Source organism: Euleptes europaea, chromosome 16 (assembly GCF_029931775.1).
Source record: "Euleptes europaea isolate rEulEur1 chromosome 16, rEulEur1.hap1, whole genome shotgun sequence".
NCBI lineage: Eukaryota > Metazoa > Chordata > Lepidosauria > Squamata > Sphaerodactylidae > Euleptes > Euleptes europaea.
This window is the reverse complement of record NC_079327.1, coordinates 53,967,892-53,993,299: the sequence shown is the minus strand read 5'-3', so window position 1 is coordinate 53,993,299 and position 25,408 is coordinate 53,967,892. Positions and strand designations below refer to the sequence as shown.

The window sequence follows — 25,408 nt, the reverse complement described above, 5'->3', positions numbered from 1 at the left end:
TAAACTAAAAAGTATAACATATTAACAAATAATCAGACAGGTAAACTCACTTTGGAATCAGTATGTATTTACTGCTTGTGTTAGTGGCAGACAAATCTGTCTTATTGTTCTGGAACTAATTAGGTGGTTGTTAATTGCTTGTCTTTTCTTGTGTAAAATAATACATATCAGTAGTTATGGTTTATGGAAAAGTTGTATAAATATATACAGTTGAGAAGACAAAAAACTAGACAACAACTCATGGGCAGAAGGAGGAAAGGTGCCACAGTTTCTAAATCGCCAAGTGATGAAGAATTTGAAGAAGAACAAGAAGAAACTATGGGTGAACCCAAAGAGTGCTCATTAATGGCACAACTTCATCCTGGAGAGGAGTGACCAGTGGGGTACCACAGGGGTCTGTCCTGGGGCTGGTACTATTTAATATTTTTATAAATAACTTGAAATAGAGAGCATGCTAATCAACTGGAGAGCTGGGCCATAAGCAATAAAATGGATTTCAATAGGGAGAAGTGTAAAGTACTTCACCTAGGCAGAAACAACTTAAGACACAGGTACAGGATGCGAGAGAGTTGGCTTGACAACAGTACATGTGAAAGAGATCTGGGAGTCTTAGTGGACCACGAACTGAACATGAGTCAACAGTGTGATATGGCAGCTAAGAAGGCCAATGCAATTCTGGGCTGCATCAATAGGAGTATTGTGTCTAGATCAAGGGAAGTAATACTACCACTGTATTCTGCATTGGTCAGATCTCACTTGGAATACTGTGTCTAGTTTTGGGCTCCACAATTTAAGAGGGATGTTGTCAAGTTGGAGTGTGTCCAGAAGAGGTCGACCAGAATGGTCAAAGGTCTGGAATCCCTATGAGGAGAGACTTAGGGAGTTGGGTTTGTTTAGTCTGGAGAAGATAAGGTTAAGGGGAGACATGATAGCCATGTTTAAATATTTGAAGGGATGTCATGTTGATGAGGGAACTAGCTTGTTCTCTGTTGCTCCAGAGACTAGGACATGGAGTAATTGAGTTAAACTAATAGAAAAGCTATTCCACCTAAACAATAGGAAGAACTTTCTGACAGTGAGGGCTGTTCGACGATGGAATGCACTGCCTCAGAGGGTGGTGGAGTCCCGTCTTTGGAGGTCTTTAAGCAGAGGCTAGATGGCCATCTGTAGGGAGTGCTTTGATTGTGGGATCCTGCATGGCAGGGCGAGGGTTGGGGTCACTGGGGATGTGGGGGGAGGTAGTTGTTAATTTCCTGCATTGTGCAGGGGTTGAACTAAATGACCCTGGTGGTCCCTTCCAACTCTATGAGTCTATGGTTCTATGGCAAGCTCTTCAAAAGTAATACTTACATCACAATTACAGGCTCTGGCTATGCAAGTCACAAATTTAGGAGAAGCACTGAGATCAGATTTAAAATCCTTAAAAGCAGAAGTGACAGAATCTCACACAGACATCAAAGCAAAGATTAACAAGAATATGAAGGAGATAAAAGAACTAAAAATTGAACAAAAAACAGTGGTGTCCCAGGTTCATAAGCAAGATATCAGGAAGGATATAGCAGAAAGCTTGGAGATATTGGAGATTCAGAACAGAGAATCTAATCTGAGATTTCATGGTTTCATAAAGGAATTTGGAAAAGAGAACTTGGAGGGAAGTTTAAGGGAGCTAATCCAAGATTACATGCAAACTCAAGGAGATTTTCCAGACATAATATTTACAGAATAAATTCATTTTTTGCAAATAGGAATAATTTTCCAAGGAATATCTTGGTTAAATTTTCTAAGAGAAAATCTAAGAGAAATGGCTGAAAATAATAGAAGAAAGGGTAAAGAAAAAGTCACAAAGCTGAAAGAAAAAGACAAGAAACTCATGGACAAAGAAAGCAAGGACAGAGGAGTACATGAAAGGGTTCATCAGGAGAAGAAGAAGGGATACTTTCAGAACACGAAGATGAAACTCTCTGGGAAAAAGAAGAGGACAAGCTTGGAGAAGCTGCAGTACATATGTAAAGAAATGATGGAAAAGTTAAAGATCATATCTTTAAAGTTAAAGATCATATCTTTAAACATTAATGTTTTAAATTCACCCACCAAAAGAAGTAAGACATCCCATGCCCTAAATAAAAGCAGAGCAGATATAATATGTTTACAAGAAACACATATCAAGAACATTCACAAATATGTGCCGGAAAACAAAAAAAACAAAAAAATAGGTCAACTTCACACCTCCCTAGCCAATGTAAAAAAAAAAGAGGAATGGCAATCTACATAAGAAACCCACAAATTAAAATTTTAAATGAGAACAAAGACACAGATAGAAGATATCTACTGTTGAAAATACAAGGAATGGAGGGAAGAAAATATACACTTGTGGAAATTTATGCCCCCAATACCACCAGAGAACAATTTTTTGGGGGAAAAAATCCAAGCAATATTAGACCTCTGAGATGGGGAGGTAATTATGATTGGAGATATGAATGGAGTATTCTTAGATGCAGAGAACGCCACTGACAATACTCTGTGGACTTTTAAAAGAAACTTTGAAGCCCTTGAACTCCAACCCCAGATTTATAAAATGGATTTTCAGCATTTACAAAGATCAGAAAGCAAGAATATTAATTAATGGGAAACTAACTAATGGATTTCAGATTAATAAAGGTACCAAAATTTTTTAAAAAAGCCCATTAAAGGCTTTTAAAGTTTTAAATGAGGATTTTTGCCCCATAGAGAACAGCAAGGTTGTGCCTGCTAAAAAGCAGGTGCAACACCGCTGTTCTCGCCACCGGCGTGCTGAGCTGAAAGGGGACAGGGAGCTGCCTAAAGGCAGTTCCTCTCCCAGCATACCCTGGAACACCCCCAGGGACACCGGAATGCCTCCTGGAACTCCAGTGAGAGACTTTACGCTTGAGGGATGCCGGCAAAAGACCCTGTCAGTGTCCCAGAGTGGCACTGCTGCGAAAGCACTGGGAGACTGGCGTCTGGGCCTCCCCACCATCATTGGGGCCACTTACGGTGCCGTAAGTAGCCCGGATACTGGCGTGGGGGGCTGCAATGCCAGCACAGCCGCTTTCTGGCCTCAGAAGTCAGTCATGCACTATTAGTCTCCTTTTAGCTTTCATCCAAAGCTTTAATAGATTATCCCTTAAGAGTTTGTGTGCTTAGTTCCCACACTTTCATATTTTTCTGTCTTCCATAATTGGTAACAAAATCCTTCTTTCATCTCATCTTTTTCAAGTCTGCATATACTCGAGTCTGGATTTTTAATCCAATCTGTAATCAACACTAATCTGGTTGCTTGGTAATAAAGTTTCAAGTTCAGTAAAGCCAGACCACCTCTATTCTTTTCATCCTGCAGAAAGAAAATTGATGGACTACATAATGTACTGAGATCTAATCACAGGGACAAATTAAGACCTGGGACACCATGAAGACTGAGAAGAAAAAGATAGGCTGGCTTACTTTTCACCATCAAGAAAAAGGAGAGACTGCCTGGAAGGAGACAAGCCAAGACTGCTGACAGACTTTGAAAAACTGATAAGTAAAGACAAAGATCACCTGTTGGGTAGAATATATAAATTGTTACTTAAATATGACACCGAAATGGAACAAATTAAACCATGCATGATGAAATAGATGCAGAATTTCGGAGAAGAAATGGATATGCAAACTTGGGAACATCTTTGGTCCAAAGCGATAAAATTCACAGCTAGTCAGTCTGAGAGAAAATTGGTACAAGCTGTTCTTTCATTGGTATATAACACCAAAAGACATTAGTAAATTTAATAAGAGCTCTGATGGTCATTGTTGGAAATGCAGAGAGATGGATGGAACTTTTTTTCATAGCTGGTGGACCTGTAGAAAAGTAAAGAAATTTTGGATCAATGTGCACCAGGAAAGTAAAAAACAAAATACTAAAAATCACCTTTCCAAAAATAATCCTACTTGGAAATCTACCACCTGTAATAGACAAAAGCAGAGAAGAACTTTTTAGATATATGACTACCAATGCAAGAGTGGCAATTGCTGCTAACTGGAAGCAGGAAAAAATACCAACAGTAGATAGTTGGCTAGACAAGCTAGCTGGATATGCAGTGATGGCCAAGTTGACCAACTACGTGAACTAAAAATCCTCGGAAGAATTTTAAAGGAAATGAAACTGTGCTATGATTATGTGTCCTGAATAGTATAATATGCTTGAAGTGTCTTAAAACCAAATAGTTATTCTTACAAAACATCTTTTTAAAAAGTGCTAATGAATATATAAGTCTATCAGCTTGCATGAATTAATATGATTTCTTTTCTTATTATAGTTAAGTAAAATAGATAAAACCACTCCAAAGGTATATTTTATTTGCATTTTATCAGTTATATATTGACAGAAATGTTAAAGCATATTTTATTTATACTATATATTAATAATTATGTATTGAAATAATTTACTATATCTTGAGAAATATAATGTGATTGAAGAGATAACAAGATTAATTAATGCTATATTTATATACTGTGTGTTAAGTGCTGTCAAGTCACTTCTGACTCATGGCGACCCTACGAATCAGTGTCCTCCAAAACAGCCTTGTTCAGGTCTTGCAAATTGAGGGCTTTTTTATATACTAGTTGAGTAAAATAGATATAATCAAGTAGAAGGCATATTCTGTTTGATAGAGTTGGCGAGAGAAAAATTACATGCAGTAAACATTATTTGCTTTATAAGTTCTCCCCTGTTGGTTAAACATTTTTTCTTTATAACCATAAAGGGCTACTAAAATGTTCTGTACATGCCCAGAGAGAGGCAAACGGTAGATTATGTATGTATCATTGTGTATAATGTGAGAAATGTAGAGAAATGTAGAGTGTAGTGTGTGTTGATTGTCTTTGATGTTTTCATGTGTTTTGAAAATTTTAAAAAGGAGGAGGGATGACCCAGAAACAAACAGGCCAGTCAGTCTGATTTCTGTCCCAGGGAAGATATTGGACCAGATTTTAAAGTTGTCAGTCTGCAAGCATCTAAAGGACAATTTGGTAATCCAGAGAAGCCAGCATGGATTTGTTCCTAACAGGTCCTGCCAGACCAACATTGTTTCTTCTTTGATCGAATGACAAGCTTGCTGGATTGTGGGAATGCCATTAGTGCTGTTTACCTTGATTTAAGTTAAAGTTTTGACAGGGTCCCACATGATATTCTGATGGGTAAACTGGAGCACTGCATACTAGACTCTGGGATAGTTAGGTGGAGAGGGAACTGGTTGGCAAACTGCACCCAGTGGCATTTCATCTGATTGGAGGGAGGTGTCCAGTGGGGAGCCACAGGGCTCAGTTCCGGGCCTAGTACTTTTCAATATTTTTTAATATTTTTATGTGAAAGGTTTCTCGTGGAGCTTCAAGGTTGGCTCCAAAAGTGATAAAAGTTTGTCCATTCAGAGTGAAAGTAGTGCTGATTCAGAAAGTGTTGCCTTCATACTCAGTTGGCTTCATGGCATCATTACACAGCCAGATCTGATTAGCTATATAGTGTCATGAAGGCATAATGCGATTCCCAGTTGGCTGTGATGACTTTTCTCAGGAAAGAAGTGTAATTTAAATTCATGGCATCCCAATTGAAGCAAATCAGGGAAGCAATAACAGTAGAAAAGACTCTGAGCAAGGCATATAAGGTGGTGTAGGAAACCATTCAAATGAAAATGAAATAATTTCTCGGTGGTGATGGTGGTGGTGGAAAGTGCAGTCAAGCCGCAGCCAACTTATGGTGACCCTGTAGGGTTTTCAGGCAAGAGAAGACATTTAGACAGTTTGGGGAGCAGGATAAAAATCTTGGGCATGCACTCTCCATACCCAAGTACACCAGCAGCATGATGGGCTATGAGGAGATGGCCAAGGGTGCTCAAGCTAAGGAGAAGGCACTAGTGTCCTGCACAGCTGGCCCACAGAAGGCTTGCACCTACTTTCATTGGCAGTCTGCTCTCCAAGGGCTTTGTCAACACTCACCTCCTGGCCTTGGATGCTTCGTTGCAACTGTCTGGCCTGGATGCCTCAGCAACATTTTTGGCAACAGGAGGCAGCAGAAGCTCCCTTCTCCTCACCCACCTGCCTGCCCCCAGTAGCATTGGGGACATTGGAGTTTTGCCTGGCCAGGGGGCTCCCAGGAGACCTTCAATACTCATGGCAGCACACACACCTCCTAGTCAACCACCAGTCCTAGCATAGCTCCCGGCAGCTGCTGGGTCTGGCCAGCACTGCCAGGCCCAGTAGGGCTCCTTGGATATGCTGCCAGTCCCAGCAGGATTCCTGGCCTGTACTGGCAGTCCCAGTGCCACTCCCAGCCAATGCTGCTGGTTGCAGCATGGATCCTGGCCTTATGGCCTCCACTGCAGGTCCCAGCATGGCTCCCCACTTCAGCAACCAGGCCCAGCTACCAACAGAGAAGGTAGGGGTGGTGACTGTGCATGCACAGACCACGCTCTTGTCTTGACTGGGATTTAGCCCACACCCCCAATGTATTTTTACAGTTTTCAGATTTTTCTGCAAACTTGAATTTCCCCAAATTTTGAGGAAAATCTCCTTTCTCTCAATGTGGGCCTGATCCACAGATTTAGATATCCACAGATCTGCCCATACTTGAGAAATAGATATATAGATGATGATTAATGACAGATGGTTACTCCCCCCCCCCATTTTTATTCATTTCTACTATGAAAAGAAACCAACCAAATACAGTACCTGGGCAGCATTAGAGTAGCATATTTAGAATTCCTGTTTAAGTAGGTGACAAAACCTTAACCTAGCTTCATCACAGTTTTTGCAACACATGTTTGACAAGTCTTTCTTCCTCAATAAATCAGTTTTGATATAATAAAAAGAGAAAAGGCATAACATTAACTCACACGCAAGACAAAAATGTTTACATTGTGTTGACACAAAGTTTTTCCTGAGGGCAAACAAACAAGAGGGCCAGTTACACTCTGTCAGCTATCATTTCCTCAAGTAAATGCTGTAAATGGAAAGCAGTGTGTGTGTGTGTGTGTGTATGTTTAAGCTATATGTAGTCACAATTGAACTGCATGTTTTCCTGGGTATTTTTTGATTAAATATTTTCTGTGTTGGAAATACAGTTGCTGCTGGAATCTATGTCAATATACCAACAGGTTTTTTTTCTAGTTTTCTGTAATGTCAAACTGTATTAAACATATTACACATTACATTTAAGATGTAAGCATTAACTATTATCAGTCCCTTCTGGGAAATCATGGGCCTCATGAAAGAATCTGTTTGAATATTGTTTTTACCTTCTTGACTTTGGTCCTTGTAATTGGTATGGAATGTAAAAATATACATCATGACTGGTAAAACCTGTACATTGTGTTTTCTCTCATTTGGTTCAATGCTACTTCTGCCTTACTAATATATCATGGAACATACACAGCAAACTAAACCAAAACAACTTCATCCTGGAGAGGAGTGACCACAGGGGTCTGTCCTGGGACCAGTGCTATTTAATATTTTTATAAATGACTTGGATGATGGAATAGAGGACATGATAATTAAATTTGCAGATGACACCAAGTTGGGAGGGATAGTTAATACCCCAGCTGACAGGGTCAGAGTTCAGAATGACCTTGATAGACTGGAGAGGTGGGCCATAAACAATAAAATGGATTTCAATAGGGAGAAGTGTAAGGCACTTCACCTAGGCAGAAACAACTTAAGGCACAGGTACAGGATGGGTGATAGTTGGCTTGACAGCAGTACATGTGAAAGAGATCTAGGAGTCTTAGTGGACCACAAACTGAATATGAGTCAACAGTGTGATATGGCGGCTAAGAAGACCAATGCAATTCTGGGCGGCATTGTGTCCAGTTTTGGGCTTCACAATTTAAGAAGGATGTTGACAAGTTGGAGCGTGTCCAGAGGGGAGCAACCAGAATGGTCAAAGGTCTGGAATCTATGCCCTATGAGGAGAGACTTAAGGAGCTGGGTTTGTTTCGTCTGGAGAAAAGAAGGTTAAGGGGAGACATGATAGCCATGTTTAAATATTTGAAGGGATGCCATGTTAATGAGGGAACTAGCTTGTTCTCTGTTGCTTCAGAGATTAGGACACGGAGTAATGGATTTAAACTAAGAGAAAAGTGATTTCACCTAAACATTAGGAAGAACTTTCTGACGGTGAGGGCTGTTCGACGGTGGAATGCCCTGCCTCAGGGGTGTGTGTGTGTGTGTGTGTGTGGAGTCCCCGTCTTTGGAGATCTTTAAGCAGAGGTTGGATGGCCAACTGTCGGGAGCGCTTTGATTGTGGGATCCTGCATGGCAGGGGGTTGGACTGAATGGCCCTTGTGGTCTCTTCCAACCTTGTGTGATTTTGTGAACTAGTGCCCAGTTGATAGGGACAAATTGGGAATGAAAAATGACCATGGAGTGGGCCCTGCCCCCCAAAGGAGAGAGGGAAGAACAGGCAATCTGACCCACCCTAACCTTTCCACCAAAAAGACCAAGGGGAAAAGGCTGTTAACCTGTTAGTGCCCAAATTAACTTTGAATTACAAGAGATCTCTTAACCTTAGTGAAAAAGAAGCCAAATCCCATGTGAAAAGAAGCAGACATAATCCAAATATTATTTGGCTACTTTTATTTCAGCTAGACAGCAATGAATAGGGTTGCCAGGCCCTGTTTACCACCGGCAGGAGTTTTTGGGGCAGAGTCTGAGGAGGGCGGGGTTTGGAGAGGGTAAAGACTTCAATGCCGTAGAGTCCAATTGTCAAAGCAGTCATTTTCTCCAGGTGAACTGATCTCTATTGGCTGGAGATCAGTTGAAATAACAGGAGATCTCCAGCTAGTACCTGGTGGTTGGCAACCCTTGCAATGAAGATTTTTAAGGCAACATGGTCCATTCCTTCATTTTAACTTCCTGTTACAGATTTCTCAACCCAAGGGGATAAATTCTACACACACACACACACACACACACACACACACACACAAAAACTCCAAAGAACAACCAAATTCCAAAAGTTAAATTCTCCACTGTTCCTCTCAAACCTGTCCAAATGGACTGTGTCAGAAATAGTCTGTCTTGAAAACAAGCTTTAGTGAGAGCTATTAACCTATGTAAACATAGCTCACCAAAAATGTCCCATGACAGATAACATGAACATACAACAGATGTTTAAGGAATATATTTATTATAAGCCAGACATGTGTCTCTAAGGGTAGTGTGACCATATAGCAAGAGAATTTAAATGCAGAAGGTTGTGTGTGACTTTTGACATTCCTGTTTACTTCAGGAAACTAAGTTAATCCACACAGCCTGTAACAGACTTTTGGACTCATGTGACTATTTAAAACCTTGGGTGCCAAACCTTTCACCAGTCTACTTTTATGTCTCCCTAATTTCCCAAATTAAGTTGACTTACTTACATCACAGTACTTTAACCATTAAATTGAGTCAGTATCAATACAGGTGAGATTTTCCCTCTGGAAGGCAGAATGCTTCACTTCCTCTCTTAAAATCATAACCAAATGAGTCATGTCTCACTCATGCTTTTTCTACTCTTGTCCTGGTGCATTTGCACCTCTCTTGTGTCACCTGTTCTCAGTTGCTCTGACCTCTTCAGCATCAACAATATTTCTAGGAGCCCTGCCCAGAGTTACTACAAACAGAACAAGCTTTGGCCAGGTCAGATACAGAACAAACGTCAAAGCCTGAATGCTCAAAATCAATAGAAACCATGTCAGCATTTTTTTCAGATGAACCGAAAGATTTCTTTACTGGGCTTGAGACCTAAAATTTTAGTTCTGTTGGCCTCTGGGGCTGTAGATTTGTTACATACATCAGGCTTGCTGGAATACATAAGTCTAATAAAGCATCCTAACAGCCCACCTGGATGGATACCACCTCACCAGGCAAGTAACATGAGGATCCGGCAGGTGCTGCAACCCCTCACTGGGTGAATGCCAGATGGGCACTACCTCCCCCTCACCAAGTGAGTGCTGCATGAGGGCTAGGGCAGGTGCCCATCTCCCCCTGAGGGTTGGGTAGCTGCTGCAGGGGCTGAGGACAGCTCTTCTACCAGTGGGCTAGCCTGGCCCAGATGGGGGCAATTGAACCACCAGGAAATGTCCTGGTGGACAAACTGCCCACTCCTGCCAGTGGATATATGCATTGAATAGATGTCAATGTTTCATTAACATACATGCTATGTTAACAGAATGACATATCAAAAATAACACTAACATAAACAAAGTTGTTTTTTTTGTAAATTCCAGGTGTTCTTGAAATGTTTATTATACTTGTATTCCAATTTTAGAGAAAATTAGAAGACCTGAATAATGACTGGAATGCAGTAAACCATTTAATACACTTGCTGAAGGGAAAACCAGTGTCAGAGGCCACAGGAATTGTATCTTCTGCTATTGGTATGTATTTTAAAGATTCAATTATAATTAAAAAAATTATAGGCAAATGTTAAATTTTTAGTTCTTACAATAGTGAAGAAGATGATATAATTCGAAAATGGAAAAGTTAATGGTTATCGTGTCCATGGCTGTGCTCCGCAGCTAGGTAAGCAGGCTTACCATCTGCTTGTATGACCCTTGCACTTCCTGGTTACTTAAATCTTCCAGTGGAGGGCTGGCTGACTGAATCTGAGAGGTAGTTGATGCTTTGTTAAGAGAAAGAGGGTTGCCCCATCTTTGAAACAGGCTGTGGTGCGTCCACTTCTAAAGAAGCCTGCCAGGAGATCTCAGTAGTTATCAATAGTCTCAGATATTCTATTCTTGAGCAAGGTGATTGAATGCAGGGTGGCTGGACAACTTCAAGCTTTTAACCAGCTGGATTAGATTACTGCAGTGCGCACTCTGAAAAAAGTTTGGTTTTGAGAATATCAGGGATTACTATATTAAACCACTTATTATGGATCAGGCCTCTCCCTACACTTTGGAATCTGTGTTTTATTTGCTTAGAGATAATGATCCTAAACTTATTTTGGTGTTAGCAAAATTTGTCTCAGTTCTTTTGTCCCTTGCATCCAAAAATGGAGAGCACAGATTTTTTTCTGCTGTTCAAGATTTGTAAATCTATGAGTTGCTAAGGAAAGGAAGGAGAGTTTGTTTTTATACCCAATTTTCTCTACCGTTTTAAGGAAATTCAAACCAGCTTACAATTGCCTTGCCTTCCGCTCCCCACAACAGATCTTGTGAAGTGGGTAGGGATGAGAGACTTTGGAGAGAACTGTGACTAGCCCAAGGTCACCCAGCAGGCTTCGTGTATAGGAGTGGGAAAGCCAACCCGGTTCTCCAGATTGGAGTCCACCACTCTTAACCAGAACACCATGCTGGCACCACGCTCTTAACCACAACACCACACTAGAAAGGAAAGGTGTTTGGAAACTTCCAATTGGTATAGAATGTTGCAGTCTGAAATTGGTCGTAGGGACCACATCACCCCAATGCTGGCCCAGCTACACTGGCTTCCAGTTTGCTTCCAGGCACAATTTAAGGTGCTAGTCTTGGCCTTCAAAACCCTATATGGTTTGGGACCAACATACCTGAAGGTCCTCCTACTCCATTATGAACCTGTCCAACCACTGTTATCATCTTCAGAGGGTCTCCTTCAGGTGCTCCCACCTTTTAAGATTAGGTAGCTGGAAACCTGGGACAGGGTCTGCTCTTTCACAGTGCCAAAACTCTGGAACTCTCTCCACAGGGAGATTCGTCTGTTCCTTTCTGCTGCTGTCTTTCACCAGTGGGTGAAGACTTTTTTTTTTTTGTTTCATTTGGCAATCAGAGATCCTCTTTCCTGCCCAATGTTCTAATTGTTATTTTTATGCTTTTCCATGAATTTTAACTCTTTTAAAAATGTTTAATTTTGTATGTGTTTTGTGTGTGGGGGGTATAAATGGGCTTAAAGAGTGATTTTATGATCATTTTTTAATTTTTTAGCTGCCTTGATGGCCTTTGTGCGGGAGGATAGGTGGGATATAAATTTTGTAAGTAAAATAAATAATAAGGATACATTGGAATTTTGCATTGATTTCATACCAGAATAGATGTCATTGCTCCCCCCCCCCCCCCATCTTCCCCAAACAGAATTGTGGAAATTGTAGTTTATGGTGAGGATGCCACTCTCTTACATCTCCAGGAATGGCTATTAAACTAGTTTAACGGTGGTGCAGCTATAGACTAAGGTGAATTACTAGCACACTTCAGTTTAAATTGATGAAGTATCAGTAATACACACTTCCAAGATATTACTAGAAAGGGTTGCACTGATTTGAGCTAGCAGCATAAGCTGTTTTGCAAATGCTGCTCAGAAGTCTGCAACATTTTCAGATCCAGGACTCATCTTTAATCACACCTTGCAACATAAAATGCACTTATAAAATGTGTATGTATGTTTTTCTTCTCTCTTTAGGATGGCCAGATGCAAAGGAGGGCAGTACTTTGTACATTGTAATAGGCACACAGAAAAAGTCATTTTAGACATTTTAGAAGTTAAAATTAAAAATCTACACATTTTAAAATGTCTTCTTTGGTACACCTTCTAATGATAACGGTTCTGTCCTCTGCCGTGTTCTCTCTCTCTCTGTCTCTCTGTCTCTGTCTCTCTGTCTCTCTGTCTCTCTCTCTCAAAAGAAACTTAAACAACAAAGAAAATTGTAGAGGTGGTCATGGTGTAACCCACCTTACACACTGAAGAAACATTTGGGAAATCTGAAATTTCTTCTGTGTTCCATGCCAGGGCTTGAAACAGTTTTACTTTCCAGTGCCAGCAGCTTTAAGATTAAAAAAAAAAAAAAACCTTCTTGATATATGATACAAAGTATTAATTTTAGGAATATATCTGCAAGGCATATAGAAAGGAATTGCACATAAAATGTAAATAATCCTAGGTATAATGTTCATTTTGAGTTTATTTACTTTGCCCTATAGAGACAAGTTTAAAATTGCCCATCTGTCTAAATCCAAAGATATATCAGCAATTAGTTAAAATTTAGCATAATCACATGCGTAGTATCTCTAGGAATCAGTATTCCAAGATAAATAATGATATATGGGCACCAGTGACAAATACACTCTGTGATATATTGTCTCCCACTGGCATCAATTCAGACTTTGTCCAATTGATTGAATATCTAGACAAGTCTCCAAAGGTATTAATCGTAATTCATGCAGGAAAGGAAGACTGAGGTTCCAAAATAAATAATAAATATGATCTGCATAAAGAATAATTTTAAATTCCAAAGAGTTATGTATAAAGTCATGAATATTATTATTATTATTTCTAATGGCACAAGCCAGAAGTTCCAAACATAAATCAAAAATAAGAGTAGAAAGAGGACAACCTTGTCTAGTACCTCTCCCACACTGGAATTGCGTGGAAAGTATTTCATTAATCAGCACCCTGGATTGGGGAAATGAATAAAGAATTCTAAATCACTTCAAAAATTTGTGAGGAAAATAGAATTTGTTCAATGTAGCAAAGATATTCTGGACAAGAGGCCACGGTTAGGACAGAATATGGAGAAACAGAATGGTTTCCAATTGGCAAAGGTGTCAGACAAGGATGTATTTTATCTCCGTATCACTTCAATCTGTATGCAGAACATATAATTAGGAAAGCTGGATTAGATTTAGATGAAGGTGGAGTGAAAATTGGGGGGAGGAACATTAACAATTTGAGATATGCCAATGATACTACATTACTGGTAGAAAATAGCAAAGACTTGAAACGACTACTGCTGAAAGTTAAAAGAGAAAGTGCTGTGGTGAGAATCTCCCTTTCCCTTCCCTTTGGTCCTTTTACATTGGAATCTCTCTCTGCCTGCTACTCACCAAAGCAAAGCCAGAGAATGTAGAAACACAGACCATAGACTTAGGACCAATCCACACACAGAGATATAACAGTAAAGCAGATCGATTTATTTGAACTTACAAAGGTTATAAGGCAAAGGAGAAGAATAATACGTGACTGATTTAACAAAATCCCACACAGAAACAAACGGACAGACAAACAATAAGTCAGAGCGCTCTGGATCACTCTGAGGAAAGACAAAGATAGCAACCACAATAGAAAGCCTGATCTCTTTCCTCAGAATGACAAAGAGCTGGTCAAGTTTGACTTCTTTTGTAGGCTAAACACTGAGAAAAGGGTTTCAGCCTGACCCCTCCCTTTCACATTGTTCAGGAGATGGTTTTTTTTTTTTTTTTTTTTTTACAAATCATGGCTAAATAATGTTTTGTTCCAAATTAGTTACTCAGTTTCAGAGTCTCTGATACTGCTTGTTCTGTCCGTCTGTGTAGATAAACAATTTCCTTCATTCGCAAGCAGAAAATCTTGCTTCCTGTCCAAATGGCCTTCCTATCCTTGAACATACTTTCAGACACTTGATGTACCTTCTAAGGTCAGAGGCCCAGTTGAGAGCTGGGGTCAGTTGTCTTTAGAAAAGCCATAGCCAGGCTTTCTAAGCTATAGGTTATAAGGCATTATAATTCTTATCACAAGTTCCAAAGCAGGACTGCAGCTGAACATCAAGAAGACAAAAGTAATGACTACAGGAGAATTACACAACTTTAAGGCTGACAATGAGGAGATTGAAATTGTTGAAGACTTTCTATTCCTTGGTTCCATCATCAACCAAAAGGGAGACTGCAGCCAAGAAATCAGAAGGAGATTGAGACTGGGAAGAGCAGCCATGAAGGAGCTAGAAAATATTTTGAAGTGTAAGGATGTGTCACTGGCAACCAAGATCAGGTTAATACATGCCATCGTATTCCCTATTACTATGTATGGGTGTGAGAGCTGGACAATGATGAAAGCTGATAGGAAGAAAGTAGATTCCTATGAAATGTGGTGTTGGAGGAGAATGTTACGGATACCCTGGACCTCCCCAAAAAGAAATCAGTGGGTTTTAGATCAAATGAAGCCTGAACTGGCCCTAGAAGCTAAAATGACTAAACTGAGGCTGTCGTACTTTGGACATATTATGAGAAGACAAGAGTCGCTGGAAAAGACATGCTAGGAAAAGTTGAAGGCAGCAGGAAAAGAGGAAGACCCAACAAGAGATGGATTGACTCTATAAAGGAAGCCACGGCCCTCAATTTACAAGATCTTAGCAAGGCTGTTAAGGATAGAATACTTTGGAGGACATTGATTCATAGGATCGCCATGAGTCGGAAACAACTTGACGGCACTTAACACACACACAATACAGCAAAGATAAATTTCTAGTATAATTTGTCAGCATCAAGTGAAACAATGGCTACTTGATCAGATATTTTACCATTTAAAGCAAACAGATCAGTAACCAGTCTAAGATTGTCAGAGCCTTGTTTACCTTGTAAAAATCCTACCTGGTCTACATGTACCAAAGTTGTAACAACCTTTTGGAGTCTGTTAGCAAGAATTCCACAACTTAATTACCCCTTGAGTAAAGAAGTTTTTACTCCTCAACTACTAGGAGAGGAGGAATTTTTTTCTCATATCTACTTTCTCCACCCCATACATAATTCCATTATTCTCCATTACTGCATTTACTCAAATGTAAGACTAGATTTTGTTCCCCAAGCATGCCATTAAATAAAAGAGCTGGACTTCTTAAATTTGCATACAAGTTACAGTTATGTAGTGTTATATTTTTTTATGTACAACATTTTTATAAGGTTTTCTGTCTTGATCTCTGACCATCCCATCATGATGCATGGATTTGTTGTAACACTTGCTTAATGAATAAACACAAAAAACAAATATGAAAGCCAGAGTTCTGACTTAAACCAGTAAGAAGTGGATTGCCACTTCATATTTAACTTATCCTATTAATAGTTGCTCAAATCATTTTTGAACAATTTCTGCAGTACAAAAACAAGAGAGGGATATTTGTTGTTTTTTGCTGGTGACACCAACTGTTCTTAACTGTTCAGGTCTGAACATTCATAGCTACAACCTAGAGACTGTTATGCATAACACAGTACAGCATAGAAGTAGCTGTCTCAGATATAAGGGGGAAAATATGATGGAAGACCATCCCCAAACTCAGTTTGTGGAAATTCTGTTAATTGTGGGCTTTTCAAGAAATAAAAACAAAACAAAAATTCTAAAGCTAAATTGTTTTAAAATGGCCTCATTGTGGGCTGTTTGCACATGTGGCTTTTTTTGCCTACCTGCACCATGACCTTTTTGCCCAGACATCCCACAAATAAGGACAGGAGAAAATGGATTAACTCTGCTCAGCTGCTGCAAAGGTTCAGGCTGGGCTGTCATCAATATGCAGATGATACCCAGCTATAGCTGTTGGTGGACAGCCAACTGGATACCCTCCCAGAACATCTGACTAGGCGTCTAGAGGCTGTGGTGAAATGATTGAAGCAAAGCTGGCTGAAACTAAATCCATTAAAGATGGAGGTCCTGTGGCTTGGCCGGGGGGTGGGGTTGGATATGGGACACCTGCTCCCAGCTCTTGATGGGGTGCAACTAACACCTGCACCCACCATGAAGAGTCTGGACATGACACTGGATGCCCAGTGCTCAATGGAGGCCAAGGTCATGAATGTAGCCAAAGCAGCATTCTTCCATCTTTGCCAGGCTAAACAGCTGATGCTCTACCTGTCCCACCCTGACCTAGTGATAGTGATCCATGCTATGGTCACCTCTAGACTGGACTACTGCAATTCACTCTATGCAGGGTTATCCTTAAGATTGCTCTGGAAACTCCAGCTTTTCCAAAATGCAGTGGCGAGGGTCCTTACAGGGACATCTTGGAGAGCACATATCCAACTGTTGCTCTGCCAGCTGCACTGGCTCCAAGTTGAGTACCGTATGAGATTTAAGGTTCTGGTATTAACCTTCAAAGTCCTGAACGGTATGGGACCATCATACCTGCAGGAATGCCTTTCCTGGTATACCCCTCAAAGAGCATTACACTCATTAAATACCAACTCATTAGTGGTCCCCGGCCTGAGAAATATCTAGTTGTTGTCAGGCTGCGCTCTCCGAGTGAACCGTGACTACTGCTTCTTGGAACCCTGGAGTCCTCATCTGAGGATCCTACCCTTCTACAGGACATAGTAGCTGAACTCCTTAGGACTAATTCAGAGGTTTGCCGCTTGAGTGGACTGCTCCAGACATAGTGGCAATCTCTGGTGAGGGTTCTCTGGATGTTAACGTCGGAGGATACTAATGCTCGTTTAGACCTCCAGGATTTTGATCAGTTGCTGGATGATGCCCGGCTGGCAACTGAGGACTTACAAATACTAACCGATTTATTGGATAAGCTTATTGCCTGTGAGACTCTCTCATCCACGGCTCTAACGCGTCCTGTCGCCTTGGGGAAAGGTACCATGGCGGGAGCCGCACCGGCAGGTTTTTCCTTGGTACCCGATGCAGCTAGCTGTCAAGCTGAAGCCAAGAGGGTCGCTGTCCAGACAGCCCTCCTCATTGCGGATTGTACAAAGGATACCACGATAGCCACCTTGGCTCAACGTTTGGCCTCGACGTTCGGGGCCGATGCACCCGCGATTGCGGTCCGAGTGCAACCATTGGTAGGTGGGGAACCCGACCCCCTACTCACACTCCTGGAAACGGAACTTTTACCGCACATTACCGCAGCTGCCGCTCTGAGACTTGAAAGCGCAAAAGTTCTCGCGGATAAGGAAGCTGCTGAAGCGGCTAAGGCGGAAGCCGAGGCTCAAGCCGCAAGGGATAAAGAACTGCAGTTGGCTGCGGATCGGGCGCGGACAGGCGGCCGCCCCAAAGACACCGGACGGAGCGGTCCTCCATTGGGTATGTCTTTTTCCCCGGTATTTGCCCCGTCGCGCACGACCCAACGCGCACGCCGCCTCGTGGAACGACGCCAAGACTCCGAGGAGTCTGAGGAAGAGGACTTATATGGGGACAGTTCTCAATGGGCCACGAGTTTTAGGACAAGCAAACCTCATCGTACAGGTGGCCCGGGTGAGGACGTTCACCTGTTACGAGCTCAGAATCGAGAACTATCTGGCCGTGTGGATCAACTCCAGGAGCTAATGGAATGTTTGCTTCAGGCAACAGGCAGTTACAGCAGGCCCTGGCAACCCCGGCACAACCCGTTCCACAGGGAGCCGCAGTACCGGTTCAGGGAGCGCCAGCCCAGCCACCCGCTAATGTGCCTGTGCAACCTCCGGCTCCCGGAGGTCCCGTTTTACCTGCACCCAGGGCACCCGTGCAACCGGGCCAACCTATGCCCTGTCCTTGGAAACAACTCAAATTAGATGGATCTCTCGAAACCCTGCCCTGTTTCTTGCATCAGGTAGACAGTTATATGTGTGAACAAGGACAGTTCTTCCCTACTGAAGACAGCCGGGTTCGCTATGTGGCTTCCCTTTTGACAGGTAAAGCAGCTGACTGGATGGTACTCCAGTTCGACACCCGATCCCGCTCTATCCGTTCCCTCAACAATTTCATGACTGCCTTATGGAGGAGGTTTGAGGACCCCTTTCTGGGGGAACGGGCCAAAGCGGAGCTTCTACAACTAAAACAAGGCTCTACTCCAGTTCGAGAATTCGCCGATGAATTCCAGAGACTAGCAAGCAGAATTGTGGGCTGGCCCAAAGCCACCCTGATTCACCATTTCAGGGAAGCCTTACACCCTGACATTTTGAACTGGTCGTATATGCGGGGTGATCCCGACACCCTTGAGGATTGGATTCTATTAGCCGAGGAGGTAGAAAGCCACCGACGCTTTATTTCCCTTGTCCGCCAAAGAAACAAGGAGAAAAGCGTCCAAAAGCCCCAGCCCAAGGCACCGCTCCTCACTCCACGGAAACCCTCGCATCCGCCCCAGGATCGCGAAGCAAGATTCCAAAGAGGTGCTTGCCTCACTTGTGGGGAACTGGGCCACTTTGCGGCAGTCTGCCCACATCGCCCTGAACCCTTTCGCCCCAGCATGGCACCCCGAGCTCGAGGACGACCTCAACGCAGAGGCACCGCAGCCTCCCGCAGCGCAGTGCCGGGGAGACCCACACCCTCTGCACTTCACGTTGAGGACTCATCTCACCTTCCTACATCGAATGACCCCACCGGGTCCCGGATTACAAATGCCCCATTGGGGGACAATTCTTCTTATTCAGACGAAGAGAACCCATGGAATCCTCCAGTGTTGAATCTTGAAACCCCTCTTGATTTGTCAAAAAACGGCTCCGGTCTGTGGTGAGTGGAGCGTCTCCACAGACCCCTGCAGAATCTCCTGCTAAACCGAAAGCTCCCACCAAGGTGAAGGAAGTGGAAACCACCGTTTATGTGGACGCAGTTTTACAACACTATAAAGGTGGTCCCCAACTACCCGTTAAGGCACTCATAGACTCCGGTTGCGGTCGCACTCTAATCAATGAGGCCACTTTTGCAGCACTTAAAGTCAAATCCGAGGCTTTACCAGCTCCCGTCCGATTTGCCCAAATGGACGGCAGCCATTTCAAGGGGGCCCCCGTGGATCATCGCACTACAGAAGTGGCGATGGGTATTGGCTCCCACTGGGAGCAAATAGACTTTACCATAGCCCCTATCCGATTTGAAGTGGTCTTAGGAATTAACTGGATTAAAGGACATAGTCCCAGTATAGACTGGGAGACGAACACTATCTCCTTTGCCAACCCCAAATGCGAGCAACACTGACAGCACGTCGCGGTGCTGTCCCCACCCGCTCCAGCATTAACCTCCGATGTCCCATCACCGCCGACCCTACCTGATGTATACCAGGACTTTGCGGATGTCTTCAATATGAAAGAATGTGATGCCTTGCCCCCCCACCGAGCCACTGACTGTGCAATTGAGGTGGTGAAGGACTGCACATTAACCAAGAGTAAGATTTACCCTATGAGCGCTTCCGAGCGCACTGTACTACGGGACTTTTTGGACAAAAACCCCGCCAGAGGGTTCATTCGCCCATCGAATGCCCCAAACTCAGCCCCCGCATTTTTCATCCGAAAAAAGGAGGGCGACCTTCGCCTATGCATCGACTTCCGAAAGCTCAATGCAGTTACCCAAACTAACGCCTACCCATTACCGACCTGTTGAAAACAAAGGGTAAAGAAAGCTCGGCAACATTACCCTCCGCTAAGATACTGTGGACTGATCAATGCCAAGCCGCTTTTGTGGCCCTCAAACGCCTCTTCACTTCAGAGCCCGTGCTACGGCACCCAGACCCGAATCAAATGTTCATTGTGCAAGTCGATGCCTCCGACGTGGCTATGGGAGGGGCCCTTCTCCAAAGAGGACCGGATGGCCTCCTTCACCCTTGCGCTTACTTCTCGAAGAAGTTTGCGCACTCCCAATTGAACTGGCCCATTTGGGAGAAAGAAGCCTCAGCCGTTCACCATGCACTTACTCTATGGCGACAATTCCTGGAGGGGTCTAAAGTGCCCTTTGAAGTTTGGACCGATCACAAAAATATAGCTGCCCTCACGGGGACCCATAAATTGTCCGCGAAACAGCAGCGTTGGGCAGAATTCTTTGCTCAGTTTCGTTTCGTCCTAAAGCATGTCCCTGGGAAACAAAACGTTCTCGCAGATGCTCTCTCCCAACTGCCTCAGTACCCGGTGAAACTCGATCGGCCGACAGACTCTTTATTTACACCCGTGCAAAGAGAAGCCCTACCCGTGCTGGCTGTACAAACCCGATCCCAAACGCTGCCCCCACAACGGAAGCACGGGACCGACGCACCAGCTCCTCCAACCCAACCGGCTGCCAAGCCGCCTGCAGTCAGCGCACCACCGCACGTAAGCGCTTCCCCCTCGTCAGCCCCCATATCTGCTCCTGCTTCCACCATAAAACAGGGGGGGGGTCCCATCTCCGAGTCTTTCTTAAACTCCCTTCGGGCACAATGCCTAATGGAACGCTCCGCTCAAACCCTGCCTCCCAATATAATCGAACAAGGAGGTTGTTGGTACAAAGACTCGAAATTGTACGTGCCCAGAACACTCCGAAAAGAAGTCTTACATTTGGCTCATGGAGTAAAAACAGCTGGACACTTTGGGTTCCTAAAGACCCTTCACCTATTGCGCAGGCAGTTCTGGTGGGGGGGAATGCGCTCTGACATTGACTCTTTCATTTGCAGCTGTCCTGTTTGCGCCACAGTCAAACGTTCTCAAGGCAAACCTCCAGGACTACTGCAACCACTTGAAACACCCAGCAAACCCTGGGAAGTGATTGCTATGGATTTTATGACGGATCTCCCTCTCAGCGGGGGACAAACTGTGTTATGGGTTATTACTGACTTATTTTCTAAGCAAATACATTTGGTTCCATGTGCGGGGATCCCCTCCGCTCAGAAGTTGGCCCACCTCTTCGTGTCACATGTCTTTAGACTACATTCGTTTCCGCGCAAGATAATCTGCGACCGCGGAAGTAGTTTCGTTGCTAAGTTTTGGAAAGCTTTTCTTAAATTGGTGGGGGTGGAACAAGGGTTGTCTAGTGCATACCATCCCCAAACGGATGGTCAAACTGAACGTGTCAATGCTGTACTTGAATGTTATTTGCGCTGTTATGTCAATTGCCACCAAGATGACTGGGTAGAACTGTTGCCTTTTGCAGAATATGCCTACAATAATGCTGTACATCAGTCCACAGGTTTCAGCCCGTTTTATGCAGTGTATGGGCAGGACTTCGGTCCTATCTCCCCTGTAGAAGGGTCAGAGGGGGAGGGGGATGCCGACATTGCCTCATGGGCTCACACCCTCTGTACAACATGGCCCTGGCTGATTAGCAACCTGGACCAAGCCAAGCGCAAATACAAAGCGCAGGCTGACAAGCATCGTTCCCCAAATATGGACCTGCAAGTGGGTGACCTGGTATACCTTTCCACCAAAAACCTGCGCTCCACCCGTCCTTGCCATAAGCTCAGTGCTAGATACATCGGCCCATTTCCCATCACCCGCCTCATAAATCCCATCACGGTAGAATTGTCTCTTCTCAAAACTCTGAGGCGTGTACACCCCGTTTTTCATGTCAGCCTTCTCAAGCCCCATGTTGCTTCCCCTCAATGGCACCCGGAGCCCCCTCCTGAACAACCCATAATGGTGGGGGGGGAGGAACATTTCGAGGTCTCCAAAATCCTGGATTCCCGCATACACCATGGGGCCTTGCAATACCTGATCCGCTGGAAACACTTCCCCCCTGCCTATGACGAATGGGTTCGCGCGCGGGATGTCTCCGCCCCCAAACTCATCAACGCCTTTCATGATGCCTACCCGGACAGACCAGCCCCCTTGCCGGATGGGAGGGGGACTTAAGGGGGGCAGGATGTCAGGCTGTTATCTCAGTGAAGATGTTTCCTTTCGTTTCTCTGCTGCTCCGTCTAGACTCAAGGACGGCTACACATACCAAAGCCTGGGAACGCCACTCCTGGGAAATAATGCTCTGTTTATGCTTTGTAATCTCCCGCCGTTTCTCTGCCTTATATTTCCAAATAACGGGCAAGACTAGCCATAGCTGTCATCTTTCTTTTAATGCACTGTATTGCCTATTTGACCAGTAAAGCCATCTGCTTGGGATCTGATTGTCTCTGTGGTGATTTCTGGTTCGATGGGTCAAGAGCTCACAGCTGTCCTTGCTTAGGGCCAAAGACTTTTCAGCTCTGGCTCCAGCCTGGTGGACATTCTGTCAAATGAGACCAGGGCCCTGCAGGACCTTTTGCAATTCCACAGGGCCTATAAGACAGAGTTGTTCCATCAGACCTATAATTGTGGGTATCTATGTTTCTGTTATCAGCTGGCCCTGTACCACTTCTACACCATCTGTTATCGGTTAACAGTCGCCTTCAACCTGGATATTCCAATACTACCGATATGGAAGACATTTGGTGCTCACCTTGATTTAAATTGTGAAACTTTTACTATTAATCAGAGTTTATTGGTTTTAAAATAATTTGTATATTAGTTCTTTGAATATTATTGTGTTGGATTTAAGCTGCTCTGGCAGGGAAAGAATGGGATATAAATTTAATAAAATAAAATAAAAATTGTTTAAATGGCTGATCTACATCATGATATATTAAAATATGCTAATATATTTTAAGGGTAGGCTGTGCTAGAAAAGGAAAAGGGGAGCTTGCAAAGCTGTTGCAGGGGCATACAAGTAGTGGGAGAACTTGGCACAATTTCCATAGACTTGGGATGGTCTTTTTTATGGGGAAGGGCCCCATAGCTAGACATGGGAACCCATTTTCCCAGGAACATGATTGTTCCAAGATATGAAGCTTGAGTTTGACTGGACAGTTCAAAGGTAACTGCTGTCAAAATCCAGAGGGAAAAGTTAAGAGTCCAGTATCACCTTAAAGGTTAACAAAACTTCTGGCAGGTATGAACTTTTGTGAGTCACAGCTCACTTCTTCAGATACTTGGTATCTGAACCAATTGGACTTGTATAAACCTATTCAATTATTTCTGCAACATTTTATCTTTGAACTTCCTCCATTAGCATTTTACCATGACTATGAGTTGCATATTCTTCTCTCTCTGAACAACAGTCCCTGAGTTCTGGACAAGGCTATTCTTTCCTTCCCAGCACCACTTAATTCATACACGACCATGTCCAGCAGAGTGATTTGTACTTGTACACCTGGTTCTGTGCAAAGGTGGACTGATGTGAAAGAGCATTTATGCCATTAACAGTTTTAAGAACCACTAAACTGAAAATGGTAAGAAGACTGCAAGGAAGAGAGAGTATTAAGTCTTTGCAAATTGTCCATGCTTCTTTTTCTGTTCCAAGCTTTTGATACGCTTGCAGAATTTGTCTTCAAATTTATGAAGCTCCTAAAGTAGTTTGATTCCTGGGATTCAGGTTTACAGTACTGGAAGCACAAAATCACTTGTGCTTCCTTGGATGGCGCTATTATATAATCCAGTATGTCATATTTACTTTGTTATTTCAAAATATTAGTGGAGGTTGTTTTTTAGTCCATATTTTTCAGCATATTATACATTTGTTTCTTCCCTAACTGCTCTGAAATATAACAGTAAGCATAAGTCTTCTATGAAAATATTACTACATGTTGCTCAAAGTAGACAAAAGAATCAGATCTCCATTAGAGAATTTTTGGTAATAGAAGAAATCTCAAATAATGGTCCAGTCTAGATCAAACACAAGTTTCAGGCAACCAAATAGACGATTGTATACATGGACATCACCAGATGGCCTGTATAGAAATCAAATAGATTATATAATTGGAAGCAGAAGATGGAGAAGCTCAATTTGCAGGATCTGAGCAAGGCTGTCAAAGATAGGACATTTTGGAGGACTTTCATTCATAGGGTCGCCATGAGTCAGAAGCGACTTGACGGCACTTAACACACACACACTAGATCAAATGGTGGGATAAAAATTGAGTAATAAAATTATCTTTCTACTATGTGAATTATACAGAGGGAATGGTAAAATGTATTATTTAAATAGTATGTAATGGAGTAGAATTTTTTGCATTCCGCTCCTATACAGCTGTGAATTAATTAGGTTGGGTTCCTTAGCAGTGTGTATAAATATCCCTCATATTTCCCATCTTCTCCTCTTTGTAGAAGCCATGTATGCAAGAAGACAGCATGACTAGTTTAACTAGTTTAACTAGGATCAACTGCTATAAAAACTAATCAGTGTCAACATCTGACATAACATTAAGCCATAGCCTGTATGGTTGTTATACCCCGTCTTCCAGGAAAATTTTGGATTTAATAATTTACTCAGCTATTCTTAATTCACCCTAATTGCTGTTCTTACCAGCAATTGGATAGTCTTCCAAACTTTTACTCTATCAGGGATTGTTCTCTGTGGATTTAGTAGTTGTGTTGTGCTGAGAAATAGTTCTCAGATGCTATCCCTATTACTATGTATCGCTGTTGGACAATGGAGTTGGACAATACATTTACATAGGTAAATTAAGATTTTTTTTAAAAAAAATGAAATCTAGCATGAACATATTCCAAATCACCTGAGTAATAAATTTAGTCACTTCAATGGTGTGGAAAGCTGTAAATTTTTTCCTTCATGATAAAGTAAAGTTCTTTTCACTGACATTATTTAAATTAATGTTGTACACCTGTAGCTTTTATGCTATATTGAAATGTCTTTTAGATGTTTCTTTGTGTAACCAAGAAAGGTTAGCAGAATTCTGTTAACCTTAAGAGAGGTATTTTAGGTTCCACAAAAGTTTTTTAGTTTGTGCATAAAGGTGAAAAAAATGTATATAGAAATAGATTTTGGCTAATTCCTCATATAAAAATATTACAGAATTTCCCATGTCATTTGTTTTATGTAAATTGAGGCACTGGTAAACAATAATTTACAGTTAACAAGGGAGATTGATCCCAGCTGATATTATTAGATCAGTCAGCAGTCTTTGACAGAGTGCATCACTCCATTCTTATCCATCACTTGGAACATGGAGGTGTTACAGAACTTC

At 42.6% G+C, this 25,408-nt stretch overlaps 1 protein-coding gene across 2 annotated transcripts in view; it reads left to right on the top strand.

The window, feature by feature from the left end:
• Nucleotides 1–25,408, top strand: part of DMD (dystrophin) — a 1,354,185-nt gene that overhangs the window by 898,616 nt on the left and 430,161 nt on the right. For both annotated transcript variants that reach the window (XM_056862020.1, XM_056862019.1), the window contains one exon: nt 10,298–10,406. In XM_056862020.1, coding sequence (XP_056717998.1) covers nt 10,298–10,406 — 109 coding nt within the window. The remainder of the gene's footprint in view (nt 1–10,297; nt 10,407–25,408) is intronic.